Source organism: Saccopteryx leptura, chromosome 6 (assembly GCF_036850995.1).
Source record: "Saccopteryx leptura isolate mSacLep1 chromosome 6, mSacLep1_pri_phased_curated, whole genome shotgun sequence".
NCBI classification, from domain to species: Eukaryota; Metazoa; Chordata; class Mammalia; order Chiroptera; family Emballonuridae; genus Saccopteryx; species Saccopteryx leptura.
In genome coordinates, this window is record NC_089508.1 from 14,234,433 (window position 1) to 14,256,808 (window position 22,376).

General features: G+C 49.6%; 1 protein-coding gene and 1 long non-coding RNA gene across 6 annotated transcripts in view; one reads left to right on the top strand and one right to left on the bottom strand.

Moving 5' to 3' along the window:
• The window catches only part of FOXN3 (forkhead box N3), a 409,075-nt gene that overhangs the window by 170,447 nt on the left and 216,252 nt on the right, over positions 1-22,376 (top strand). For 2 of the 5 annotated variants that reach the window (XM_066387946.1, XM_066387950.1), the window contains exons 1-2: positions 1,652-1,981; positions 5,957-6,513. In XM_066387946.1, the coding sequence (XP_066244043.1) occupies positions 5,971-6,513 (543 nt within the window). In that variant the 5' untranslated portion in view covers positions 1,652-1,981; positions 5,957-5,970. Of the gene's footprint in view, positions 1-152; positions 273-1,651; positions 1,982-5,956; positions 6,514-22,376 lie in introns of those variants that run through there. The other 3 variants (XM_066387949.1, XM_066387951.1, XM_066387948.1) reach the window with 3 other exon arrangements.
• LOC136407661 (uncharacterized) overlaps positions 16,943-22,376 on the bottom strand; it is a 44,454-nt gene continuing 39,020 nt past the window's right edge. Inside the window, exon 3 of the long non-coding RNA XR_010751989.1 lies at positions 16,943-17,512. This is a non-coding gene — a long non-coding RNA (uncharacterized lncRNA). The remainder of the gene's footprint in view (positions 17,513-22,376) is intronic.

Here is a 22,376-nt window from a genome sequence, read left to right on the forward strand (position 1 = left end):
TCCTTTGATGGAAGATTCAGCACTCCCAACTGATATGCTGATGAGGGGTGGGACCAGCACTAGACTGAGCTCCTGTCCTGGTTTTGTTACCAGTTCTGATTGCAGAGATGATCTAGTTTGTTTCTCTTACCTCACACCTTTTGCTTAGTGGCTTAGGGTAGGTCACATCAAGTACTCAGCAATTAATGGGGCAGGGCTGGATGAACTCAGGTTGCCCCTCGGCCTGCACCTCTGAATCATCTGCTGGTTGAGATTTGCCATACATAGTACTGGTGAGTAATGAAGCATGTGGTGAGTGTCCTCGCTGAAGACTTGCCACTCATCTTGGACCTTTGTTAATGGAAATGACTCTTAGATCGACTGGGGGTTCCTTATTTTTTGAAATTAAAAATTTCAAACACCTTGTACTTTTCTCTCCCTTGGGCTAGGTTACAAAGTACTACAAGCTAGAGGAGTTTCTGGGGGGATATCACTCCCGGCCTTCTTACTGGTTTCTCTGCAGTTTCCGGATAGCTCCAAAAGGCCTGTCCACTGGCTCATGTGGGTTTAGGTAGGGCTGGCAGGAGGGTCCCTACCTGGACTTTTCTTATGTGGAGGAGCCTACTGATTTGGCTACCTGGGAGTGTTGTGCCATCATATTTTTATTTATGTTACCACCAGGGTGTCCTGTAGAACTCTCCTTTTCTCCTCTCCAAAGGCTGCTAAGTGTGACTTGAGCAGTGGGTGGCCATTCTTTGGAGGAGTCTAAAGACTTGGAGTGGTGGCTGCACCATTTGCTGGGTGCCCCTGTGATGTCAGGTTCTTGAGAGCTCAAAATATGAAGGAGATGCCGCTTGTTTTCGCTAGAGGTTTAGAAGTGGGTCGGCGCTTTGAGCACCACGCACCGAGGGGCCCCACTGGCGAGGCCTCCAGGACGGGCCTCTTACTCGGTAATCTGTAATGGCCACTCTTCCTCCTTTGGCAGACAGGCGCCGGCAGAAGACAGGAGGAGCAGCCACCTGGGCCGGAGGCTACGGTGCCTTTGTGCCTTTTCTCCCGGGGCTCGAGGTGGGCGCTGGGGAAGCTCTGGGGACGGCCCTGGGAGTCCCGCCAGGACGCCGTAGCTGGGGAGAAGTGGAATCTCTCCTCCCCCTTGCAAGCCTCACCCGCATCATAATTCTTTTTATTTTTACTTTCGAGCCATGTAAGGCATGCGGATGGGGTAGCAGCGTTCCGGAGACACGTAGCCAGCGGCGCTGAGCCGGCCCGCCCGCGTGGCCGGAGCTCGGGGTAGGGACAGGCCGCGCTCCTCCTGCCAGAGCACCCCCCGCCGCCCACGGTCGTGGCCGCCCCGGGTCGCGGGGCCCCGAGCCCGGCCACCTACGCCCCGCGGTGCTGCAGGAGGCGAATCCGTGCGGCCCGGCCTCCGCCCGGGTTGCGACCGGGCAGCGCCTAGGCAAAGGGCCGATGGCGTTGCGGGGGACGCAGGCAGGGCCGGTCCTGGCGGGTCCGCACCCCGCGCCCCAGGCCGCCGGCGCCCGGCCCACGTTTTCCCTCTCTCCGGCTCCCTCCGCCCCCTGCGCTCCGCCCCTCCCCTCGCTCTCCTCCCTCCCCGCGCTTCCCCTCCTCCTGCCTGGTCATGTGTCGCCTTTTTTTGTTTGCAGTGGAAACAATTTCTCGCCGCTCGACGCGCCCCGGCCCGACGCGCCGCGGCGGAGGCGAGCGGGAGGCGGGACGGGGCGGGGAGAGCGGCGGGGCCGGCGGGAGGACGCGCTGCGCGCCGGGCGGACGCCGCAGGTCCCATGCCGCGCCGCGACCCCCGCGCCCCTGCCGCCCGCGCCCGCGGCCGCCCCCCGCCGCCCGCCGCCCCGGGCTTGCCGCGCCGCGCCCGCGCGTCCTTAGCCGGGCCACCAAGCGATGCCCGCTGGGCGCCCGCGAAACTTTGTCGGCTCCCGCTAAAGGGCAGCGGCGCCCCTGCGCCCCCGCGCCCCGCTCCGGCCAGGTGAGTTTGCTCCGCGCTCCCGCCGGCTCCTGAGCGGGATTGGGTGACTCGGGGCGAGGGCACTCGTCCGAGGCGGTCCTGGAGGCGCCCTCTCCGCTTTCGGCGGACGAGGGACTCCGCAGTTCCCGGGGGAAAGCTCGGGGCGGGGGCCTGGCCAGGCGGGGAGACGGGAGCCCCGGAGCGGGGAAGTTGCCGGGTCCGAAGAGTTTCCTACCCCGACGTGCGTGTTGTTTCCCGGTACCTCGATTTCCAAAAAGACGCCCCAAAGGAACAGAGTTGGTATTGTCCGCGGAGGACAAGATCCCCGTCGTACCGTGCTGGAGGACAGGGTGCTGATCCAGGGGACACCCCAAGATGGAAACAGCCTCCTAACAAAGATACCCTCCCCCCACAAACTGTGCAGGCTTGGCACCGGCAGTGAGTGTCTCCCGAGACCCCCGAAGCCCTACCCCTCCTCACCCCGGCCCTCTTTGAAACCCTCCTTGAGTCCTGGAGAAGAAGTTGGGGGACGGCGGGCTTTTATTGATGTGTTTTTAAGGCTCGCAGCGGTGCGGCCAATAAAAGGTTTATGACATCTGACCAGCAGTGAAGGTATGCGAGCTCCCAATTGCCCTGTATACGGGGAGAAGAGCAGTTTCCCCGTTGCTTGGCAACGCCGCTGATAGACGCGGGACGCAGCCAATCGGCGCTCCTGAAGGTCCCCTTGAAATGTTTTTGACAAGTACAGTAGAGGCGAGGGGAGCGCGCGCGCGCGCGCGCGCGCGCGGAATGGGGGGGGGGGTGTACCCGCGGTCCCCCGCCCAACTCGCGACTATCCTGCTAAGCTTGGGGAAGATTTCTCAACTTTTTAAAGTTCACATCGAACATTTGTTTAGAGCTGGGTTAATGTCTTTGTCGGTTATTTGGAGACCTTCTGATAGCAGGCAAAAAACTAGCTTTCCTGCTGCCTTTTCTCCGTTGAAAAGCAAAAAAGATAACGAAACACAAGTCATTAAAAAAAAAAGAGAGAGAGAGACAGAGAGACAGAGAGAGAGAGAGTGTGTGTGTGTGTCAGGCTAAGGAAACCAAAAAGTTGTAAGGAGGTCACTAGTGAAGAACCATTCGAATATATGATGGAGCAACCTCTCTGGCAGCATATTAAAAATGTTTGCTTAACTGCAGACTCACATGATCCGGATTCTCTTTTTTTCCTCCCTCTAAAATTAGAGAAAAAAAAAGATTTGGCAAATTATGTAGTTTGAGTATAATAATGGAAAACTCAGCTGTGGTTTCTGGGAACTGTTTTTTAAAATGGAACTGGAGTGATCAGCAGCTCGATACTGTTGCTATAAAATACGGGTTTATAGTGATGCCATTAACAGTCGGAGGGCTTGGGTGGGAGGCAGACAGAGCAGGCGAATGATCCAAGAGAACTGAACCCTGTAACCCTGTTTCTTGACGGTGCCGTTTTTCTAATAAAAATACATTGCTGGCAATGTTTGTTTAAAACAAAAGAAAACATGGAGAATAGCGTGTTGGTTCCTCTGGGAAGCTCCTGACAAATAAGCAAACTAAAAAGAAAGAGAGCAGCATGTTGTCATAGCAACAGTGCAATTAAATTACTTTACTGTCAGCCATGATATAATTTTCCTGTTTGGAAGCTCAGGAGACATAAAACTTTCATCTAGAGCTAAAGTTGACTTCTGTGGCTGGGTGGTAGTAGTTCTCTTTTGTACTCTACTGTGGATATGTCTCTGGTTATCAGAAAATTCGTTTTCTTATTGGGATCTGAGGTGACTTTGAGAGAGATAAACCTAGCTTTGATTTGTTTTATAAAGAAGGGAAAAGCATTATCAGGCTGTCTTTATCAAACCTCCAAGCCTAAAGATACTAAACTAGCCAGCTTATTCTTTAAAATGTGTCATACACTACTTAAGTTAGTACCTGACAGAAAGAAATACTCGTGGTGGGTGAACTTGAGGTATGTAAACTGCCCTGTTGCATGGGGCTTCGATGCCCAGAAGTTTTCTTTCTTTAGAGTTGGGCATCTCACAGCAACTCCGGAGAGCTCCCTTAGGCCCTCTGTCAGCAGGTTCTGTTTGTCCACCTTTTTGAAGGGGAGGATGCTACAGTCTGGGGCACCCTTTGCCGGCGGTGTGGTGCCCCACACTGTGCTTTCTAGAATTCCGAGCTTCCCCAGCTGAAGTGGCAATCTAGCACAGTGACTAGGCACAGTGTCATTGGACATTTTGAACTGTAGAATGTTCATTTCTTTGCTTTTGCTGTGTTTTTTATTTTTCTAGATAGATCACTTGATCTTCTTACTCGTGGCGGGGGGGGGGGGGGATAAAACAGACGCACCTCTTAAACCAAGTGGCAGTGTTTGAGCACTGCAAACGGAGAGTGGGAGACCTCTCTCCATCATCTTCACTGTTATTTCTACCTTCCATTGAGTACCAGGTGTTGAACAGCTTTGTATCTGCTGGGGTCATTCTCTTGCGGACTTGGACTTGCCATTTTCTTTGCTCATCAGATATTTTACTCCCTGTTGTAGGTTATTGATAAGAATGGAGGCGGTGGCAGAAGAGCAGTTTTTGTTGAATTTGCCTTCCTTTCATGAAGGTGCCCCTTTTTGCTCCTGACTTTTTTCACCAACTCTAATTTCAGTTTAATGGCTTGCCTTTTCTCCACCCATTTGTGTGATGCCCGAAGTCACTCACTTTTTTTTCAGTGTGTTGTATCCTAATGAAATGAACTCTACTACTTCCAGTTCAAATCTATGTAATTCACATGTAATGAAAAGTTGCAGAGCTTTTGGTCACAACTTGTAGAGGGGGAAAAAAAATCAAATAAAACACTACCCAATTGATGCTTACTGTGGCCATAGTTTCAGTTCTTTTTTTGAGAACAATAAGCAGTGAGGCCTATCACCCCAGATGACAGGGGCTTTGCATGGAGCTTATTAGGTAGTGGTCATCGTGAGGCTTGAGGTATTTTTGCCTGCTTATATATTCATGCATAATAGGTAAAATGAGGCAGCAAGAAATAATTGATTTTCCCAGGGTCACAGTGAGAGTGTATAGATCCAGGTAGAAGGCATTATGGGATTTTCCATTTTTTTTATGATATGTTTGAATATTAAAGGCGCTGTAGATATTTCTAGTCTTACTGTATGGAGGGGGTGACAGGTCACTGCACTGTATGCAGGGTAGACTGATTGTACTTACCTTTTTTTTTTTCCCCTGAAGTGAGAAGTGGGGAGGCAGAGAGACAGACTCCCGCATGCGCCCAACCGGGACCCACCCAGCAAGCCCACTAGGGGGCGATGCTCTGCCTATCTGGACCGTTGCTCCACTGCAACCGGAGCCATTGTAGCGCCTGAGGCAGAGGCCATGGAGCCATTCTCAGCGCCCGGGCCAATTTTGCTCCAATGGAGCCTTGGCTGTGGGAGGGGAAAAGAGAGAGAGAAAGGAGAGGGGGAAGGGTGCTTACTTTTTTTTAAGTGAGAGGAGGGGAAAGAGACAGACTTCTACATGCGCCTTGATTGGAATCCATCTGGCAACCCCTTTCTGGGGCCAGTGCTCAAATCAGCTGAGCTATCCTCAGCACCTGAGGCCAACACTTGAACCATTTGAGCTACTGGCTGCGGGAGGGGAAGAGGGGAAAAAAGTAGGAGAGGGAGGAAAAGAGAAGCAGATGGTCACTTCTCATGTGTGCCCTGACTGGGGATTGAACCCAGGTTGTTCACATGCTGGGCTGATGCTCTATCCATTGAGCAAACTGGCCAGGGCCCGATTGTACTTATTAATCTTTATGTGGTAGAATTGTGGAGTTGGCATTACTCGGTATAGGAGCCATGACCTGTGTTTCCTGTGTGGGAGGGGGTCCACAGAGGTGGCAGCAGTCGAGGTGGAGACGAAAGCACTAGGAGGGTATAGCCTGCCTTTCCCGTTTGAGTTTCACTAACTCATCTTTTCTGTGTAATGTGTTTACCAGGAGCCTTCACGTAAATGGGTCCAGTCATGCCTCCCAGCAAGAAGCCAGAAAGCTCAGGAATTAGTGTCTCCAGTGGGCTGAGTCAGTGTTACCGGGGCAGCGGTTTCTCCAAGGCCCTTCAGGAAGACGATGACCTCGACTTTTCTCTGCCTGACATCAGATTAGAGGAGGGGGCCATGGAAGATGAGGAGCTGACCAACCTGAACTGGCTGCATGAGAGCAAGAACTTGCTGAAGAGTTTTGGGGAGTCGGTCCTCAGGAGCGTCAGCCCTGTCCAGGACCTGGACGATGACACGCCCCCGTCGCCCGCCCACTCTGACATGCCCTACGATGCCAGGCAGAACCCCAACTGCAAACCCCCCTACTCCTTTAGCTGCCTCATATTTATGGCCATCGAGGACTCCCCGACCAAGCGCCTGCCGGTGAAGGATATCTACAACTGGATCTTGGAACATTTCCCGTATTTTGCAAATGCACCGACTGGGTGGAAAAACTCAGTGAGACATAATCTGTCATTGAATAAGTGTTTTAAGAAAGTGGATAAAGAGAGGAGTCAGGTAAGCCTCTGCGTCTAGAAGTCAAGTGTTTCCTTTTTGTTTTTAAAATTTTTGATTTTTCTCCGTTAAAAAATTGTTAAGGAATGTAGAGTCACCACACTCGTTTGGCAGTTATAAATGGGTAATTTTATTTCATTCATTTAGATAGTTGTAAACTTCCTTTTCCTTAAGCATATTTATTAAATACTGGGGTTTTTTTTTTATGTTTGTGCTGGTTGAGGTTTTCCCCTTGTGGTATCTGAACATAATCACAAAACAAGTGGTTTGCACACTTTATTGGTTCTTCCCTCAAAGTGGTCGATGGGTCCGTTTTGCTGACCCATCTTAGAGTCCAGAGGGTCAGCCACTCACCGTGAGGTGTATGAATAAATATTTGAGGAAAATTGCCACAAGGCACTAGAAGAAAATGGCATTTATTTTCTTTCTGAATATTAACCTGGAGAAAGGCAGCCTTTCTGGGATCCTGGAACGAATGGACATTGGGAGGTGACTTGGGCAATACTTAGGGACTCCAGGACTTAAAGACAGACATGAGTGACCCAGGTGACGCTTGAAATCAGGTGTCTGTCTGCCTAAGTGCTTGGCAACTTTGGGACTCCCTGAATATGAAAAATTAGCTCAGGGTAAAGTTCCCATTAGAGACTGACCTGAAAAAAAAAAAGTTGAATTTTGATTTTAAGGCCTTAGCTTGAGTTTCCTGGTCTGCCGAAAGGAGACAGTTTTAATAATCGGTGCTACCTTCCCTACACGGATAGAACAGGCACAGCAGAAATTGGGTCGACTGTTCAGGCTGGAAAATGAAATTGTCATCTAACTTGGCGTTCTGAAAGGTGCTGTTGCCGCAGTTGAAATAAATCGCCGGTTATCGTGGGATTGTGATTTCCAGCTCTGTTCTTCGTTAATGATGCCGACAGGCGGCCTTCCCTGTGTCTGAAGTTCAGGTTCTGATTCGGGTCCACTATGGTGCAGGGTCAGCAGCTATGCAGGGTGGGGACCTTCTTTCCAGAAGCATGTTTCTGTTTCCAGTAGCGTCTTGAGCTGGAGAAAATTCTCCTTGTCTTGGGCATGGAAGAGTATGAAGTAAGGCAGTGGTGAGGCCATTTTTCTCCTTGCTGCAGCTGGACACATTGTCTGCAAATGCTCTGGAGAGTTTATGTCCAGGGTGGGGACTGGGCATCCTGCATGGTTGGAGGAGGGGTGTGGTCTGCGAAGAGGACAGATGTGGACACTAAGGAGCTTTGCCTCTGGGCGCCGGTGTTGGTGATGCCTCGATCCGGTGTTCGTGTGTGAACACGCATGTGTTCTGGGCCCCTCCTTCGCCACGTCCTTATTTTTACATAACTGTGACAGCGGTAGGGTGCTGCTGTTGGCCGCAGTGGCCACCTCTCTTCTTCCTCCACATCTCAGAATGGAGACCAACCTCTGGACGTGGCTCTGTTGAATGTTTTTTTGTATTTTTCTGAAGCTAGAGACGGGGAGAGACAGTCAGACTCCCGCATGCGCCCGACCGGGATCCACCCGGCACGCCCAGCAGGGGGCGATGCTCTGCCCCTCCAGGGTGTCGCTCTGCCCGACCAGAGCCATCCCCAGCGCCCGGGCCATCTTTGCTCCAATGGAGCCTCGGCTGCGGGAGGGGAAGAGGGAGACAGAGAGGAAGGAGAGGGGGAGGGGTGGAGAAGCAGATGGGCGCTTCTCCTGTGTGCCCTGGCCGGGAATCGAACCCGGGACTTCTACACGCCAGGCCGAAGCTCTACCACTGAGCCAACCGGCCAGGGCCTCTGTTGAATGTTTTAAGGTCATTCTTTGAACCTGGAGTGGATTTGCTTGTTTCCTGTAAAGAGCCAAGTCTATCAAAAGCGCCTGTACGGGTGGGTCCATGTGGCAAGGAAAAAAAGTCTTAGAAAGCAACTTCAGGTTAGAACGTGGAGAAGAAAGTGGTATGAAAGTCCCCCAAAGCCACACGTCACTGATGAAGCAAGGTACAGGGCTTTTAGTTCTGGGAGAAATGATTGTAGTAGTCACCGCGTGCCGGTGTTTCCGTGTTTGCGGTCATGCTGGTGCGCGTGGAAGTAATCCAGCAAACATTCTGAAACGTTTACCAAGCAATTCCAGAGTTCCCCGGCCTTGAGACTGGCATGTGGGTGGTGGCTGGTCCGAGAGAAGCCCCTACCCAGGGCATCACCCCCCACCCCCCACCCCCAGTCATACAAATCATCCAGGGGTGACAGTTGTCATTCTGAATGAATGCAGAAATCACCTGTTGAAGGAATGGTTTTAAAGACTAAAGATTGAATCTTATGAAATACTGAGTTCTGGCTTCCCAGCCCCGCTGACCTGTATCGACATGTTTCTGGTCAAACGCCAGTCCATTTTGTGGTGCGGAGTTTGTTGCCAGGGTTTGCCCTGCTGTGAGAACAAAGCAAGGAGTGCGAGTTCTCTTTCCCTTCTCTTTCTTTGGGATGTCCTGGGGCCAGCTGGTGGCCTCTGAGAGGTCAAGGTTCCCAGGGACTTCCAGGGCACGTGGGGTTTTGTCCTCTGGCTGGCTGAGTGAAGGGGAAGACATTCGCCCTGATACTTTGCCCGGTGAGCCGTCTTTGGCTCTACAGGTAGACTCGGTGTTTTCTCCGGCGGGATTTTACTCGGTGCCAGCCCCCACACTGAGGTCCTGCTGCGGTATGGTAGCAAGGACGATGAATGAGTGAGTGCCCCTGGATGTTGGTGCGAAATAGGATAGGCGAAGGGGAGGATGGGAGCCGTGCAAGTTGTATTCACAGAGTCAGCCATTCCACTCTTTTTGTTCCTTTCAAAAGTGTAGAACACCGTTTTAAATGCAGCGTGGCCACAGGAACACAATGCCACGAGGTCCTTGTCCCTGAGGGGCTGAAACGTATATCCTGCTGGACGACAGTGAGGCCGGGACGTGGACACACAGGGACGTACAAGGCTGCGTTGGAGTCGTCTGTGGCACTAAAACACGATGACTGTTTCTCGACCCCTCCCTGGGGAGTCTGATTCAGTGGGTCTGGGCCGGGTTGGGGAAACTGGTGCCCTGATAAGTTGTTTTCATAGGTGTTTCTGACTCGCAGCCAGATTTGAGAATCCTTCAATTGGATGCTTTTGGGTTCTTTCCAGGGCTGAGATTTCATCAAGAACATAGTCTCATGAATGAGTCAGGGGAGGATAAACAGTTTTGCTTCCTTATCTCTCTATATCTCTATTTTTTTAATCTTTGAATGGGCTTAAAAGATAGGATTTTATTATTATTTTTTTAATCATGGAAAATTTCATGGTTGGGCGAACAGTATGAGAAATCTGTGTAGCCATCCCTGCAGTTGCTCCCCGCCAGATTCTGTAGGTAACAAGGGCTTTCCTCCCTTACTTCACTCACTCTTTTTTGTGTTGCTTTGCTTATTTATTTATTTATTTATTTATTTATTTTAGAGATAGAGAGAGATGGAGGGACAGACAGATAGGAAGGGATCTTTGTAGTGGCACCTTAGTTGTTTATTGATTGCTTTCTCTCATGTCCCTTGACCGGGGGACTGAAGCTGAGCCAATGACCCCTTGCTCAAACCAGCAACTTTGGGCTTCAAGCCAGCGACCTTTGGGCTCAAGCCAGCAACCATGGGGTCATGTCTATGATCCCATGCTCGAGCTGGTGAGCCCCCGCTCAAGCCAGCAACCTTGGGTTTTTGTTTGTTTGTTTTTGTATTTTTCTGAAGCCAGAAACGGGAAGGCAGTCAGACAGACTCCCGCATGCGGCCGACCGGGATCCACCCGGCATGCCCACCACGGGGCGACGCTCTGCCCACCAGGGGGCGATGTTCTGCTCATCTGGGGCGTCGCTCTGTTGCAACCAGAGCCACTCTAGCACCTGAGGCAGAGGCCACGGAGCCGTCCTCAGCACCCGGGCCATCTTTGCTCCAATGGAGCCTTGGCTGCGGGAAGGGAAGAGAGAGACAGAGAGGAAGGAGAGGGGGAGGGGTGGAGAAGCAGATGGGCGCTTCTCCTGTGTGCCCTGGCCGGGAATCGAACCTGGGACTTCCGCATGCCAGGCCGATGCTCTACCACTGAGCCAACTGGCCAGGGCCAACCTTGGGGTTTTAAACCTGGGTCCTCGAGTGTCCCAGGCCGATGCTCTATCCACTGCGCACCACCTGGCCAGGCCGTGCTTGAGTATTCTGAAGCAAATCCTAGACTTCACATCATTTTATCCCAGTATATTTCGGTGTGTGCTTGTAAGAATCATCGACCATAATGTCAGTTTCACCCATAGTAAAATGGACAGCTCTTTGGTACTTCCTAATACCAGGGCCGGATTCAGATCTCCCTGATGGTTTACCAAAGGCTTGTTTGCAATAGGATCAGGAAAGGGCACGTCACATTTGGCTGTCAGGTTCCTTCAGTCTGTTTTCATCCACAGCAGTCAGTCCTGCCCCAGCCCCCTTTCCTGCTCTTCCTTGTTGAAGAGACCCATCAGTTGGGCTGTAGAATGCCCCGAGTCTTGTCTGCTGTGCTGAGATTTCATTGAACTTGTTCCTCGTCCACTGTATGTTCTGTGACATGAAAGTAAGTGCTAAAGGTTGGGTCCCATTCTGACCTTGTTTTCCCCAAGAAGACTCTGTGGATGACCTGGTCTGTTCTCAGGTCAGGAAGCCTGGTCGACCCTCTCCTGGGGATGCTGTGCTGGCGCCCTGGGTTCATGCGCCCTGGGTTCATGCGCCCTGGGTTCATGCGCCCTGGGTTCATGCGGGGCCGACCGCTTCCTCCGCAGAGTTCCCGGTCAGCCTTTCATCTTACCGTCTCATCTGTTGGGGACCTTTGCCCGAATCAATCAAGATAGTTTCACAGTCGGGGATTAAGTTTTATACCTCCTGAATACAGACTTTAGGTAGAACTACAGGCTTAGCAAGTGTTAACCTCTCTGAGTACTTGTAATTCAGAAGGAAAGGGCAGGTGTGTTGTTTCTTTTTTTTTAATCAACTGGATAATAAAGGCTCAGGTATGTGTGTTTCTACTTCTGTGCTTTTTCTCAGCTCCCCCCTCTGCCACTTTAACAAAAAATGCATTGTTGTCATAAGAGGATTTATAACAGAAACACTGTAAAAGTATGTTTTTTACATTCAGGGCAGAGTGCTTGAAATACAATGTTAGCTTATTAATATAGGAAACTTGTCTTGGTTGAAGAAAGACTGGAGTGGGAGTCACGATACCAGGGTCTAGTGTTTTATGTTTGCTTTTTTTTTTTAAACCAGTTTCTAGTTTTTTTTTGTATTTTATTTTATTTTTATTTTTGTCAGAGTCAGAGAGAGGGACAGACAGAAAGGAAGGGAGAGAGATGAGAAGCATCAATTCTTCGTTGTGGCACCTTAGTTGTTCATTGATTGCTTTCTCATATGTGCCTTGACCAGGGGGCTACAGCAGAGCGAGTGACCCCTTGCTCGAGCCACCGACCTTGGAGTCATGTCTATGATTCCACACTCAAGCCAAGTGAGCAGTGATGCGCTCAAGCTGGTGAGCCTGCGCTCAAGCTGGCATCCTTGGGGTCTCGAACCTGGGTCCTCTGTGTCCCAGTCCGACACTCTATTCACTGCACCACCGCCTGGTCAGGCCGAGGTTCTAGTTTTGATGCTGGTGGCATGTGGCTGCCTGGGTTCCCAGTTTCCTCATACACAGAGGTAGGAGTTTGTAGTTGCTTGTAGCCTCTTAACTTGGATCTTTGGGTGTCAGAGCCTGAAGTTATTGACCTTGTGTCATGTGACGGTACCTATTGCATTTTCTTGGAGAATCTCAAGAGTTTGTTTAGGTTTTAGGTTCTTAATGGAACCTCGGGCCCAGGAAAGGTGAACCAGTGGTGTGTGATAGCAGTCAACTTAATATGGAGCATTCCTTATGCCTTCCATCTGCAGTATCCCGTTTCTCCTTCACTAGCACCTGTGAGGGTAGGTCCCATTTTCCTTTTTAAATAGATGCTGAGTTGAGCCCAGAGTGAGTGGGTACGCCCCTTGTGGGAGGCCACACAGCTCATATGGAGCAGAACAGGATTCACCCTAAGTCCCTCTAATTCTAAAGGGCATGTATGTGCTTAGATGAACCCTGGTGCTCGGTTCCACTGCTTAGTGTAGAGGCTTTGTAGATGGTCTCTGTGTGCTTCCGCAGAACAGTCTGTGAACATGAGTTTTAGGGGACTGAAATTACCCAAGACACCCAGCACTTTGGGGGTATAGGACATGGGAAGGTAAACACGGAGCGTGTTTTTGTGCTGTTGAAATAGGGCCCAATCCTACCTTAGTCGGCACATGGACGCGTATCACATTTGCACAAAGCAAATCCCTGCCCTCTTGGCTCCCTATTTCCAAGCTCTCTTCCAGTCCCCCTGCCTCCTGGGCTTCTTCCACTGCGATCTGGCCCAAGTTCCAAGCTCCTTCTTTCTGCCTGGACACTGATACAAGTCCCCCACTCCAGTACCCTCCGTCCTTGATGTTCACTCTTCCATGTTATGAAATACCAGGGTTCTTCGCCTTTCCTGAGGCCGAGGTTCCATTAAGAACCGAAAAACTAAGCAACCTCTTGGGATTCTCTAGGACAGTGGTCGGCAGACCGCGGTTCGCGAGCCACATGCGGCTCTCTTCCACAAAATACCACGTGCGGAAGCTACCTCAATAAGAAATGTACCTCCCTATATAGTTTAAGTTTAAAAAACTTGGCTCTCAAAAGAAATGTCAATCGTTGTACTGTTGATATTTTTTGGCCCTGTTGACTGAGTTAGCTGACCATTGCAAATGCATCATCCCATGATACATGGTCAATACTTTTTCCATGGAGATTTCCTTTCCAAAGGAAATGAGGTAGCTAGCACCTTTTATGTGACAGTGCCCCCCACGCACAGTCACCTCTGATACTGTTCTCCTTGGTGGGGTAAACACAAAATCGGGCATCTCCCTTATCCGTGACACTGGCAACAAATGCGTTTAACAGTCATTTTAGGAAGAAGAGATGACTGTTTGAGGGGCAATAAATAATGCTCTTTGAAAGACTGCATTCTGGTCTGGGTGGGTAAGTTCCTAAAAATCAGGGTAATGTTGGACGGTGGTGGGATGTGCGGAAACGTGAGGTATGTAAGAGTGGTCTCTCGGGCAGGGGACGGTTCAGTTTCCTCCCTGAGCCGGTGCTTCTGGGCCCGAGGCCCTCCCTGGTGTATCTATCTACATAGTATCTCCCCACATTAACTGTTCAGAAAATGTTGCATTCTCTTTGGTAGGGATTTATGGTACTTGGGTGAGTCTAGGAGATGCTTCTTCGTTGATGTACTGCTTGGATATCCGATCAGCAAGAAATTGTTCTCAGACCCTCCCCTGTTGAGCTGATGAAGAGACTTTGGGATTTCCCTTTAAAGTCACTTTAGCTTCACAATAATTCTCTGCAGTAAACGACATAGGAAGTTGGCACACTGACCTCATATTTGAAAGTCATGAGTTTTGCTGCTTTCCAAATAGTGATGGGCTATTCGGATTATTCTGTACTCTCACGGAGCCCTTGATAGTCTTGATGCTCTTTAGCTTGGGCAAGATGATGGCAGGTTTTAGGTTTTATAGAAAATTCCACCAATGGACAGTTCTTGTACTTGACACAGAAGGTGGAGATATATAAATTATATGTTATATATATATAGCAAAGGTTAATGTCATGTTTGTTTTGATAATACTTTGTTCCTTAGGCAGGTCTTTGTTTTTAGTGTTTGGTTCCCAGTCATGTCATTTTTAACCTATATGCTGCTTCTCTCAGTGAATATACCTGACTGTTGCTGTAAGAGTTGATCCCTTGGCTACATTTGTTTTCAGAGAGGCCTGAAATTTTCTGACTGTAGGGATCTACCTAGGTTGTTTCTGTGGAAGGCCGCCATATTGGGAGGCCTTCAGGATCTCGCTATAATTTCGAGGACTTTAAGCACTCTCCGCTTATTGGTTTACTCAGTAGAATTATTCGGTGATGTCAAAAGTTAAAATAAAAAGTGAAATTTGGTTCTTACCTTTTAGGAGCTTAGATGCCAGCGAAACAGGAGACATTGTACCCCCCCCCCCCCAAAGAAAAAAAATAGATCATCCCAAGTATGGAAAGAATGATGGGTCAAGAAGTGATCAATGTCATTTGAGACTAGCCAAGTAGGCTCCCCTTCCCCAAAGAAGGGCATTTGGAGCCAAGATAAAAGATAGCTATGAGCAAGTTTTGAATATTAGGGGAGCACTTGAATAAATTGTTAACAAAGCATTCTTCTGTGGGAATGAACACTGACACCACCAAAAATGGATTAGTTAGGATGAGAATTGACTGCTTATTGCAGAATACCCCCATAATAATGAGTTAAACATAAAAGTGTATTGCTCTGTCACATAAAGTAAGTCTTGAGGAATTGGACAGAGACCCACCACGTTCCATCTGTCTTTCCGCTCACCTGTTCTTAGTACGTTGCTGGTTTCCATTCTCAGCCTTCTTGTGCTTTAGGATGGCATCAGCTAGCTTGTTCTCATTTTAGGAAGCAGGAAAGGGAGTGCAGGGAAAGGCACAAGGTGGTTTTATTGAGTTAGCAATTTTAAGGAGCTTTTCCAGAAGCCCAACACTGCTCTCATCTCATTGGTTAGAGCCTGATCACCTGACACCTCTTAGGGGCAAGGAAGTCTGGGGAATGTAGTCTTTTAACTGGGACCATTGCAATCCCAGATAAAATGTTGGTTCCTCTTTTACTAAACAAGCATGGAATTTTCTGCCAGAGAGGTAGATACTTAGGAGATGAATGTTGCTGGACCCAAGGGATGTGTTGAAACAGTATCAGAGAAAAGGGAAGGAGAGAGAGAGATCAGTGATCTGGGGAGGTATGTAAATAATAACTATGAGGAGGTGGCAGGGAGCTAAGATAGGAAGGGGAAAGCTTTAAACTGGTAACTTCACTGAAGCAGAGATGCAGACCCATTTAAAAAAATTCTGTTAACTAGGGTTTTGCTTCAAAATTTTTGGTTAAATTGCATTTAGTATCTTCAAAAGCGATAGCTTGATAGAGCTGACGGTATATTCTGTGCCAAGTATGATAAAAAGAAAAGCAAGGAAATATATGGTTAAAGGCAGAGAGTGCTGTAAAGTTTTTCTTTTAATAACAACTTGGTGGTTTGCTAGATGAGGTTACAGAGTTCCAAAAAGAGAGTGAAGTGTTTGATGTGCATGTGTGCACGCGCATGCGTGTGTGCTTGTTGGAGTTCCTTTGCTTGCGAACCCAGCAGGAGACAGTTGATACAGGCAGAGCAGCTCTGCTGCTTCTTGGCGGGAGGGGCTCTTCCTTTTCTCCCCACAGGGTGTGGAGGGTTCCCCTCCGGGCCTGGTGGGCTCCAGCTCAGTGTTGCCTTCCATTATCAGAGCTCTGTGAAGTGCCTCATATACATAGAAGGCTGTGACTGTCCTCCTCTAGGGACAAGACCGATAAGTGATTTAACTAATGTCATTAGAGAGAAAACTGCTAGCCGAACGCTTGTACACACTTTGTTTTGAGAAGGGTAGGCCGAGTCATGTGAGTGCTGACTCCAGTCATGGCTATAGTGGAGGGGAGAAATTTCCAGAGTCTCCTGGGATCAGAGCACAGGCCGTGGGGCACAGAGCTGGGCTGCAGAGTCACACTGAGTGCTCCTGGAATACAGCACGGAATGTTGAGTTCCTTCCAGAATCTTCCATAGATGCAGTTGTGTAGAATAAGAACCTCTGTTCAGAGCCCTGATTCTAAGACCCTGCAGAAGCCTTAGTTTGCAAAGTAAAAATTAGACTCTGCAAAGTAAAAACTTAGACTTCAGTCATTTTAGAAGCATATTTCAGCAGTGATGCATTCATACCACACACATTTGTGGAATTCCGGGCACTGTTCTAGGTGCTGGGGACACAGTTGTGACCTGTGACAGTTCTCTGGCTGTTCTCCTTAGACTGTTCATGGGGTAGGGCAGGGGTCCCCAAACTACAGGCCCGCGGGCCACATGCGGCCCCCTGAGGCCATTTATCCGGCCCCCGCCGCACTTCCAGAAGGGGCACCTCTTTCATTGGTGGTCAGTGAGAGGAGCATAGTTCCCATTGAAATACTGGTCAGTTTGTTGATTTCAATTTACTTGTTCTTTATTTTAAATACTGTATTTGTTCCCTTTTTGTTTTTTTACTTTAAAATAAGATATGTGCAGTGTGCATAGGAATTTGTTCATAGATTTTTTTATAGTCCAGCCCTCCAATGGTCTGAGGGACAGTGAACTGGCCCCCTGTGTAAAAAGTTTGGGGACCCCTGAGGTAGGGAGTGGGTGAGGAGGAGGCACACGTCAATCAGTAGATTCATGGACATGTAGGTAATATATTAGATAGTGATACATGAATGAAAAAATAAACAAGGTAATGTACTAGAGAGGGGTGAGGAGGCAGGTGGGAGGTTTCCCGGAGGAGGTGACTGGCTATGTCTTGAATGGCAAGAGAGATGCAGCCACGCAAAGACCTTGGTCAGCGTGAACAGTAAGTGCGAAGGCTCTGAGGTGGCAATAGTTTGGAATGTCCGTGGACCAGAAAGGAGGCCCGTAGGAAGTGTACTGAAGAGAGTAGAATGAGCTGTTTAAAGGGACGTCAGAAGAAAACATCTCTTCGGGGCTCGTTCCAGTGGTGCGGGTTCGAGACGATGGAGACAACACTTACTTAGACCAGAACTGGGGTTTGCAGAGGAAGGCGTGAGGCCAGGAGTGGGTTGGGAAGTTGGATGGAGGTTAGAGCAAAAATTCTGTTTTGACCAGGGTAAATATGAGATGGCTTTTGAACACCTCAGTGGAACTATCAAATTGGAGATTTGATTTGTGAGTTTCAAGCTCAGCAGCAAAGCCGGAGTAGAGGTACAACCCGGACACGCGTCAGCACGCAGCTGGTGGAACCAGAGAGGATTTCTCAATTACATCTCCATCAGAAAGGGGGTGAAATCAAACTTCCATTTTCTTTCCTATAGGAAATTATATCTCCATTAGTGTTTGACTAGGGAATTCATTTGGGGGTATGTTCAGCATGGCAAATAAAAACAAGAGAGGTTTATGTTTAGAGGAAGAAACTCAGAACCATTTCAAAAATAACTTACCTGTGGTTATTGTTAGTTACTGCCTGTAGTTTTGCAGGCGGAAGAGAAGGAACCTCTGCTTTTGGTAACGAGGACGTAACTTCTAAAAGTGCTCGGGGCCCGTCGCACCCCCCCTCCCCCCCGACAGGACGAGAGATACACTCCAGTAAACATCCCATTTAGCAAAGTCCCCTAACCTAACCCATGGCTTCTGCGAGTTCCCTGCCATCTGGTCCCTGGCTGGAGAGAGGAATTTTTCTTGTATATGCGTCCCCATAGCAACGAGTTTGCAGTTGATATGGAAAGTAAGCAGTTGCCTTAGCAACAGAGTTGCTGCTGTGGTGGCTCCCCTGCTCTCAGGGAATGGATATAAGCTGACCAAACTAGTTTAGATGCATCGCGCCGGGGAGGGCACTGCAATGTAGGGTTGCACAAGCTGGCCCTGCCGGTGTAGAATCAGCCCTGCTTTGGGAGAGATCACAGCCCCTCCTTTTTCCAGAAGAAAGGGCGCACTTAGGTAATAAATCAGACAGAAGTAGCTGCTGTCAGTTGAAATAGATTAGAAGAGGGATCTCCTGGTGGAATTTATTTAGTTTCATTTAAAGGAGAATGTCGTCGTCAGGACGTATTTAGTTGCAAGAAAAGGAAAGCCACCCAAGTGGGTGAAAGAAGAGTGCTTGTCTCAAGCTTATAATAATCAGTCCCATGGATTAGTGGTGAGGGTAAACAAAGCACATCTCCGGCCCGTGGTGACCGGAACTGCTTCCTCCGCCCCTCTGCGGCCGCACGGATGCTCCCCTGCCTTTCTCCGGGGGTCTGGCCCAGTCTCCTCGCTGCCGCTTCGTTTCCTCTGTGGGCTCTTGAGGTCTCCCTCCTCACACCCTTGGCTTGCTGCGGTGGGGTTCTGGAGCTGACCCCTGTGATGGGATGGCTCTAGTGGCCGGCAGCATTGACCTCACTCACCATTTGTCATAGTTTCAGACACACCGACTCGTTCTTTCTGGGTTTGATGTACAGCCCTGGTGAAAACAGGGGCAGAGTCCCTGGGATCTCAGTAGCTCCTAGGACTGTTTCTTCATGGGGATGGGGCTTGGGCTTGAAACATGCCTGCACTAAAATGTTTCCTAGAAAACCTTTGGTCTTTCGAAAACATTTTAATAATGAAAATAAAAATAGTCAGGAACGTTTGAGTGTTTTCTGCTTTCTGCTTCCCTTCGTGTCCCCGCAGGACAGCTCTCACAGGTGACTGGTGACATCTCTGGGACCGCCTTGAGCCCCTGTTCTGCTCCTTCATCGTCTCTGCAATGATTTCATCTTTCTTGCATTTCGTTTCCCTGGATTTGGGGGCTGGTGGTTCCCAAACAAGCAAAGTTTTTCTTTTGGTGGCTATTTCTTCCTGCCACTGCCCTCAAATTGCCTGTAATCGCAGGGTTGAGTGATTACTCCAAATTATGAACTCTATCTCCCTGTTCTAGATAGGAATAAATGCCCGCTATTGAACACAAGTGGTCCTGGTTTTCAAGATCAAGAGATCGGGTAATGGTGCTTATTAAGCACTGTGTACCAGCCCTAGTCAATTGCACTGAGAATTTCAGCATGGCAGGGAATATAACCACTCTTTGCCAGGAACTTGAGATACAGAGAGATTACAGAACTCTGGTGGAGTAGATGCGGGCAGAGATAAAGAGACCAGGAAGGTTAAAAGTGGCATTTGCTGATTGTCAGGGGATTGGCCCATGGCCAGAATTACATGGTTGGGGACTCCAAAGGAGAAAATGACCTAAACAGGTTAGCAAAGCCCAACTGGGGACCCTGGAGAGGAGACAGGATTTCATGAGCTGGATCCTTCAGGATGGCCGTGATGAGAGCTGGTGACAGGTGAGAGGAGGTCACCTGAGTCATTTTCACAGGGAACATGAGGCATCTGTATCCATGGTCTTACTGGTTTCCATCGGGTGTAAAGCTGAGAGTATGTTCTTCTTGCTGGTGGGGAAACTGAGGCTCAGAGAAATTCAGGGGCTTGCTAAGGTGACAGCCAGATGTTGAATCAAGATTGATGACGTCTTTGTTTTTTCTTTACCCAGTTGGTTGAGGCAGAGGGTTCTTGAAGAGGAGGGAGGGAAATAGATTTGGGAAGTGAGTCATTTTTATTTAGTGGATCCCGTTTTCACTGACCATTGCTTTTATTTGTTGGTGTCACCACTTCCTGTTAGTATCTTGACCACCCTGGAATTTGTAGGAGTGGAGCAAGTGACTTGCCCCCTCTGCTCTGCCCTGTGGATTTTGGTCATTTTTTGGTATAGGGTAGAATTTCCCTCTTCCTGTTTCAGATGATGACATCTCTTCTCCCGTGGCATTGTAGGTAAACACAATAATATTTACCCCTTTAGTTGTGAAGGAAACAGGGTCAAGTTCATTCAGCCACATTCAGTTCTTGGGGTGTGTGGAGGGTGTTGTGCTAGGTGCTGTGTGGGCCCGGACGCCCTTGGAGAGCAGTTTGTGGTTATCCCTGATGCTTCTCTCTTCTTCAGCCTCATACCCAGTCGGGGCCAAGGCCCCTGATTCTGTCTGTCTCCAGAATGTCTCTGGGCACTCCCTCCTCTCTGACCCCACCGCTGCTGGTCGTCGTGGTTCGCTCAGTGGTGCCGGGGCGCCTCACCCCTTTCCTCCCTGCACTTCACGTCTCCCCTCGACTCCGCCTCCCCTCGACTCCGCCTCCCCTCGACTCCGCCTCCCCCGACTCCGCCTCCCCCCGACTCCGCCTCCCCTCGACTCCGCCTCCCCTCGACTCCGTCTGGCCCAGTCACGCTGTGCAGTGGTTCCTTTCACCTGGAGAGGTTTTTCTCAAAGAGTGGCTCTGACTACCGACTTTGGAATGTTTACCAGACATGCTGATTCCTGGGCCGTAAAATTGTTCTTAGTGCTGCCTGGGAGTCTGCATTTAAACAAGTTCCCCAAATGACTCTTCTTTGCAGTGACATTTGAGAAGCAAAGCTTAGCCGGATCAAGTGCAAACCCTCAGCGGGGCTCAGAAAGCCGGCCACTCACACGTTTTATTAGGGAAGGTTTCAGTAGTGGGGCGTAATGGACGGCCACGGGCAACGTAGCCAGCCTGGGAGCCCGCGTCCACACGGGGCCCGTCTTGTTGCACTCCATCTCCTCATGCCCCTTTGCTGGGTTATTTTAACGCAAATCCCAGGCATTTTTATCATCGTATCTACAGATATTTCAAAGCGAACCTCTAATACGTGGGAACACATGTGTGCCCCAGACACCGACAACCAGAAAACCATCCTCACTCCTGAATTGCACCGCGGTTCTTTCCTCTCGCCCCGCATCGCAGCTCGTCTGCTTTGGACCTGATCTGATGTCTGCTGAAAAGATGTCCAGCAGTGGTTTGTTCAGATGAGAATCCAAAGAAGGCCCACGTTTGATTGATGTGTCTGTCTCTCAAATCCCTTTCTGATCGAGGCTCCTTCTGCTCCCCATTACCCCCGACCATGTGGAGGAAGCTGACTTCCCTCTTCTGCATCCTCTCCGGTCGTTGTCCGGATGCTCCGGGACTCGGGGACTCCGCGGAAGGCGGTGTGTCCTAGTGCTGCTTCCCTGGCTGGTTCCTCTCCCCCGGACCCCGCAGGCTCAGCTTGGAAGACCCAGCAAACTGTCCCGCAGCCATCCCTTCCCATTTTAGTTTTCGTTCCCCAAACGAGTGCCCGTTATTTTCTGACATGTATTTTGTAGTGCAGGGGTCTCCTTAGTGTCTGTCCCTTCACTAATTTTCTCCCTTCACTAATCTGCCCACCCTGAGACCAAGGGCAGGGGCCACACCTCGTCCATTTTTGAATCCAGCATGTTGCCTGGCAGTTAGTATGTACTTCTTTTGCCCCCCTTAAGGTTTTATTTATTGATTTGAAAGAGAGAAGAGAAAGAGAGAAAGATGAGGGGTGGGGAGGAAAAGGAAGCATCAACTCATAGTTGCCTCTCATATGTGTCTTGACTGGGCAAGCCCAGGGTTTTGAACCGGTGACCTCAGCATTCCAGGTCAACTCCCTATCCACTGCGCCACCACAGGTCAGGCCAGTATATACTCTTGAAATACCTTATGAGAATGGATAAGCCACAAGCCACCAGTTCAAGTGTTTTATAATAAATTTAAGGGTCAGCTTTTGGGAAATACCTGAGTATGGACTGTTGATTAGAGAAATCAGAATCTCTGATTTTTTTCTGGTCCACTCTAATAAGGTGGGTTTGTTCAGACACCTGCCTCTGCCTGCCTTCAGTGGCCAGCACCTGCCTTCCTTTCTCCCTGTTGTCATTACTACCACCCTCTTGTCAAGAAGGAGCAAAAGGAAGAGGGGACGTCTGAGTCTTGGTGCCAAATGTGCCGACCGAAGAATGTTTTACTGGAGAAGAAGATGATATAAGCGAAATGGAGCGTTGACCCCTGCCCTATGGAGTTAACTTCGTGTGGGTGACACCCAGGGGTCTGTCACTTTGTCAAAGTGAACTAGAGCACAGGCAGATGTTAATTCACTGGTGGCGTGTTAGAGGTTTCTTTACTGGGGCCCTAGAGGCTGTTGTGGCTCCACAGGTGCAGACTTCGCAGTCCAAAGAGTGCAAGGGACTTGCTAACCACCTGTGTCCTTGGGCGGAGAGCCCAGTGCTGCTGCCTCCGGGTCAGATGCTCTTTTCTCTGTGTCATCTCATTGCCTTGCTTATTCCTCAAGGATTCTGATTAACTGGAAACAGACAT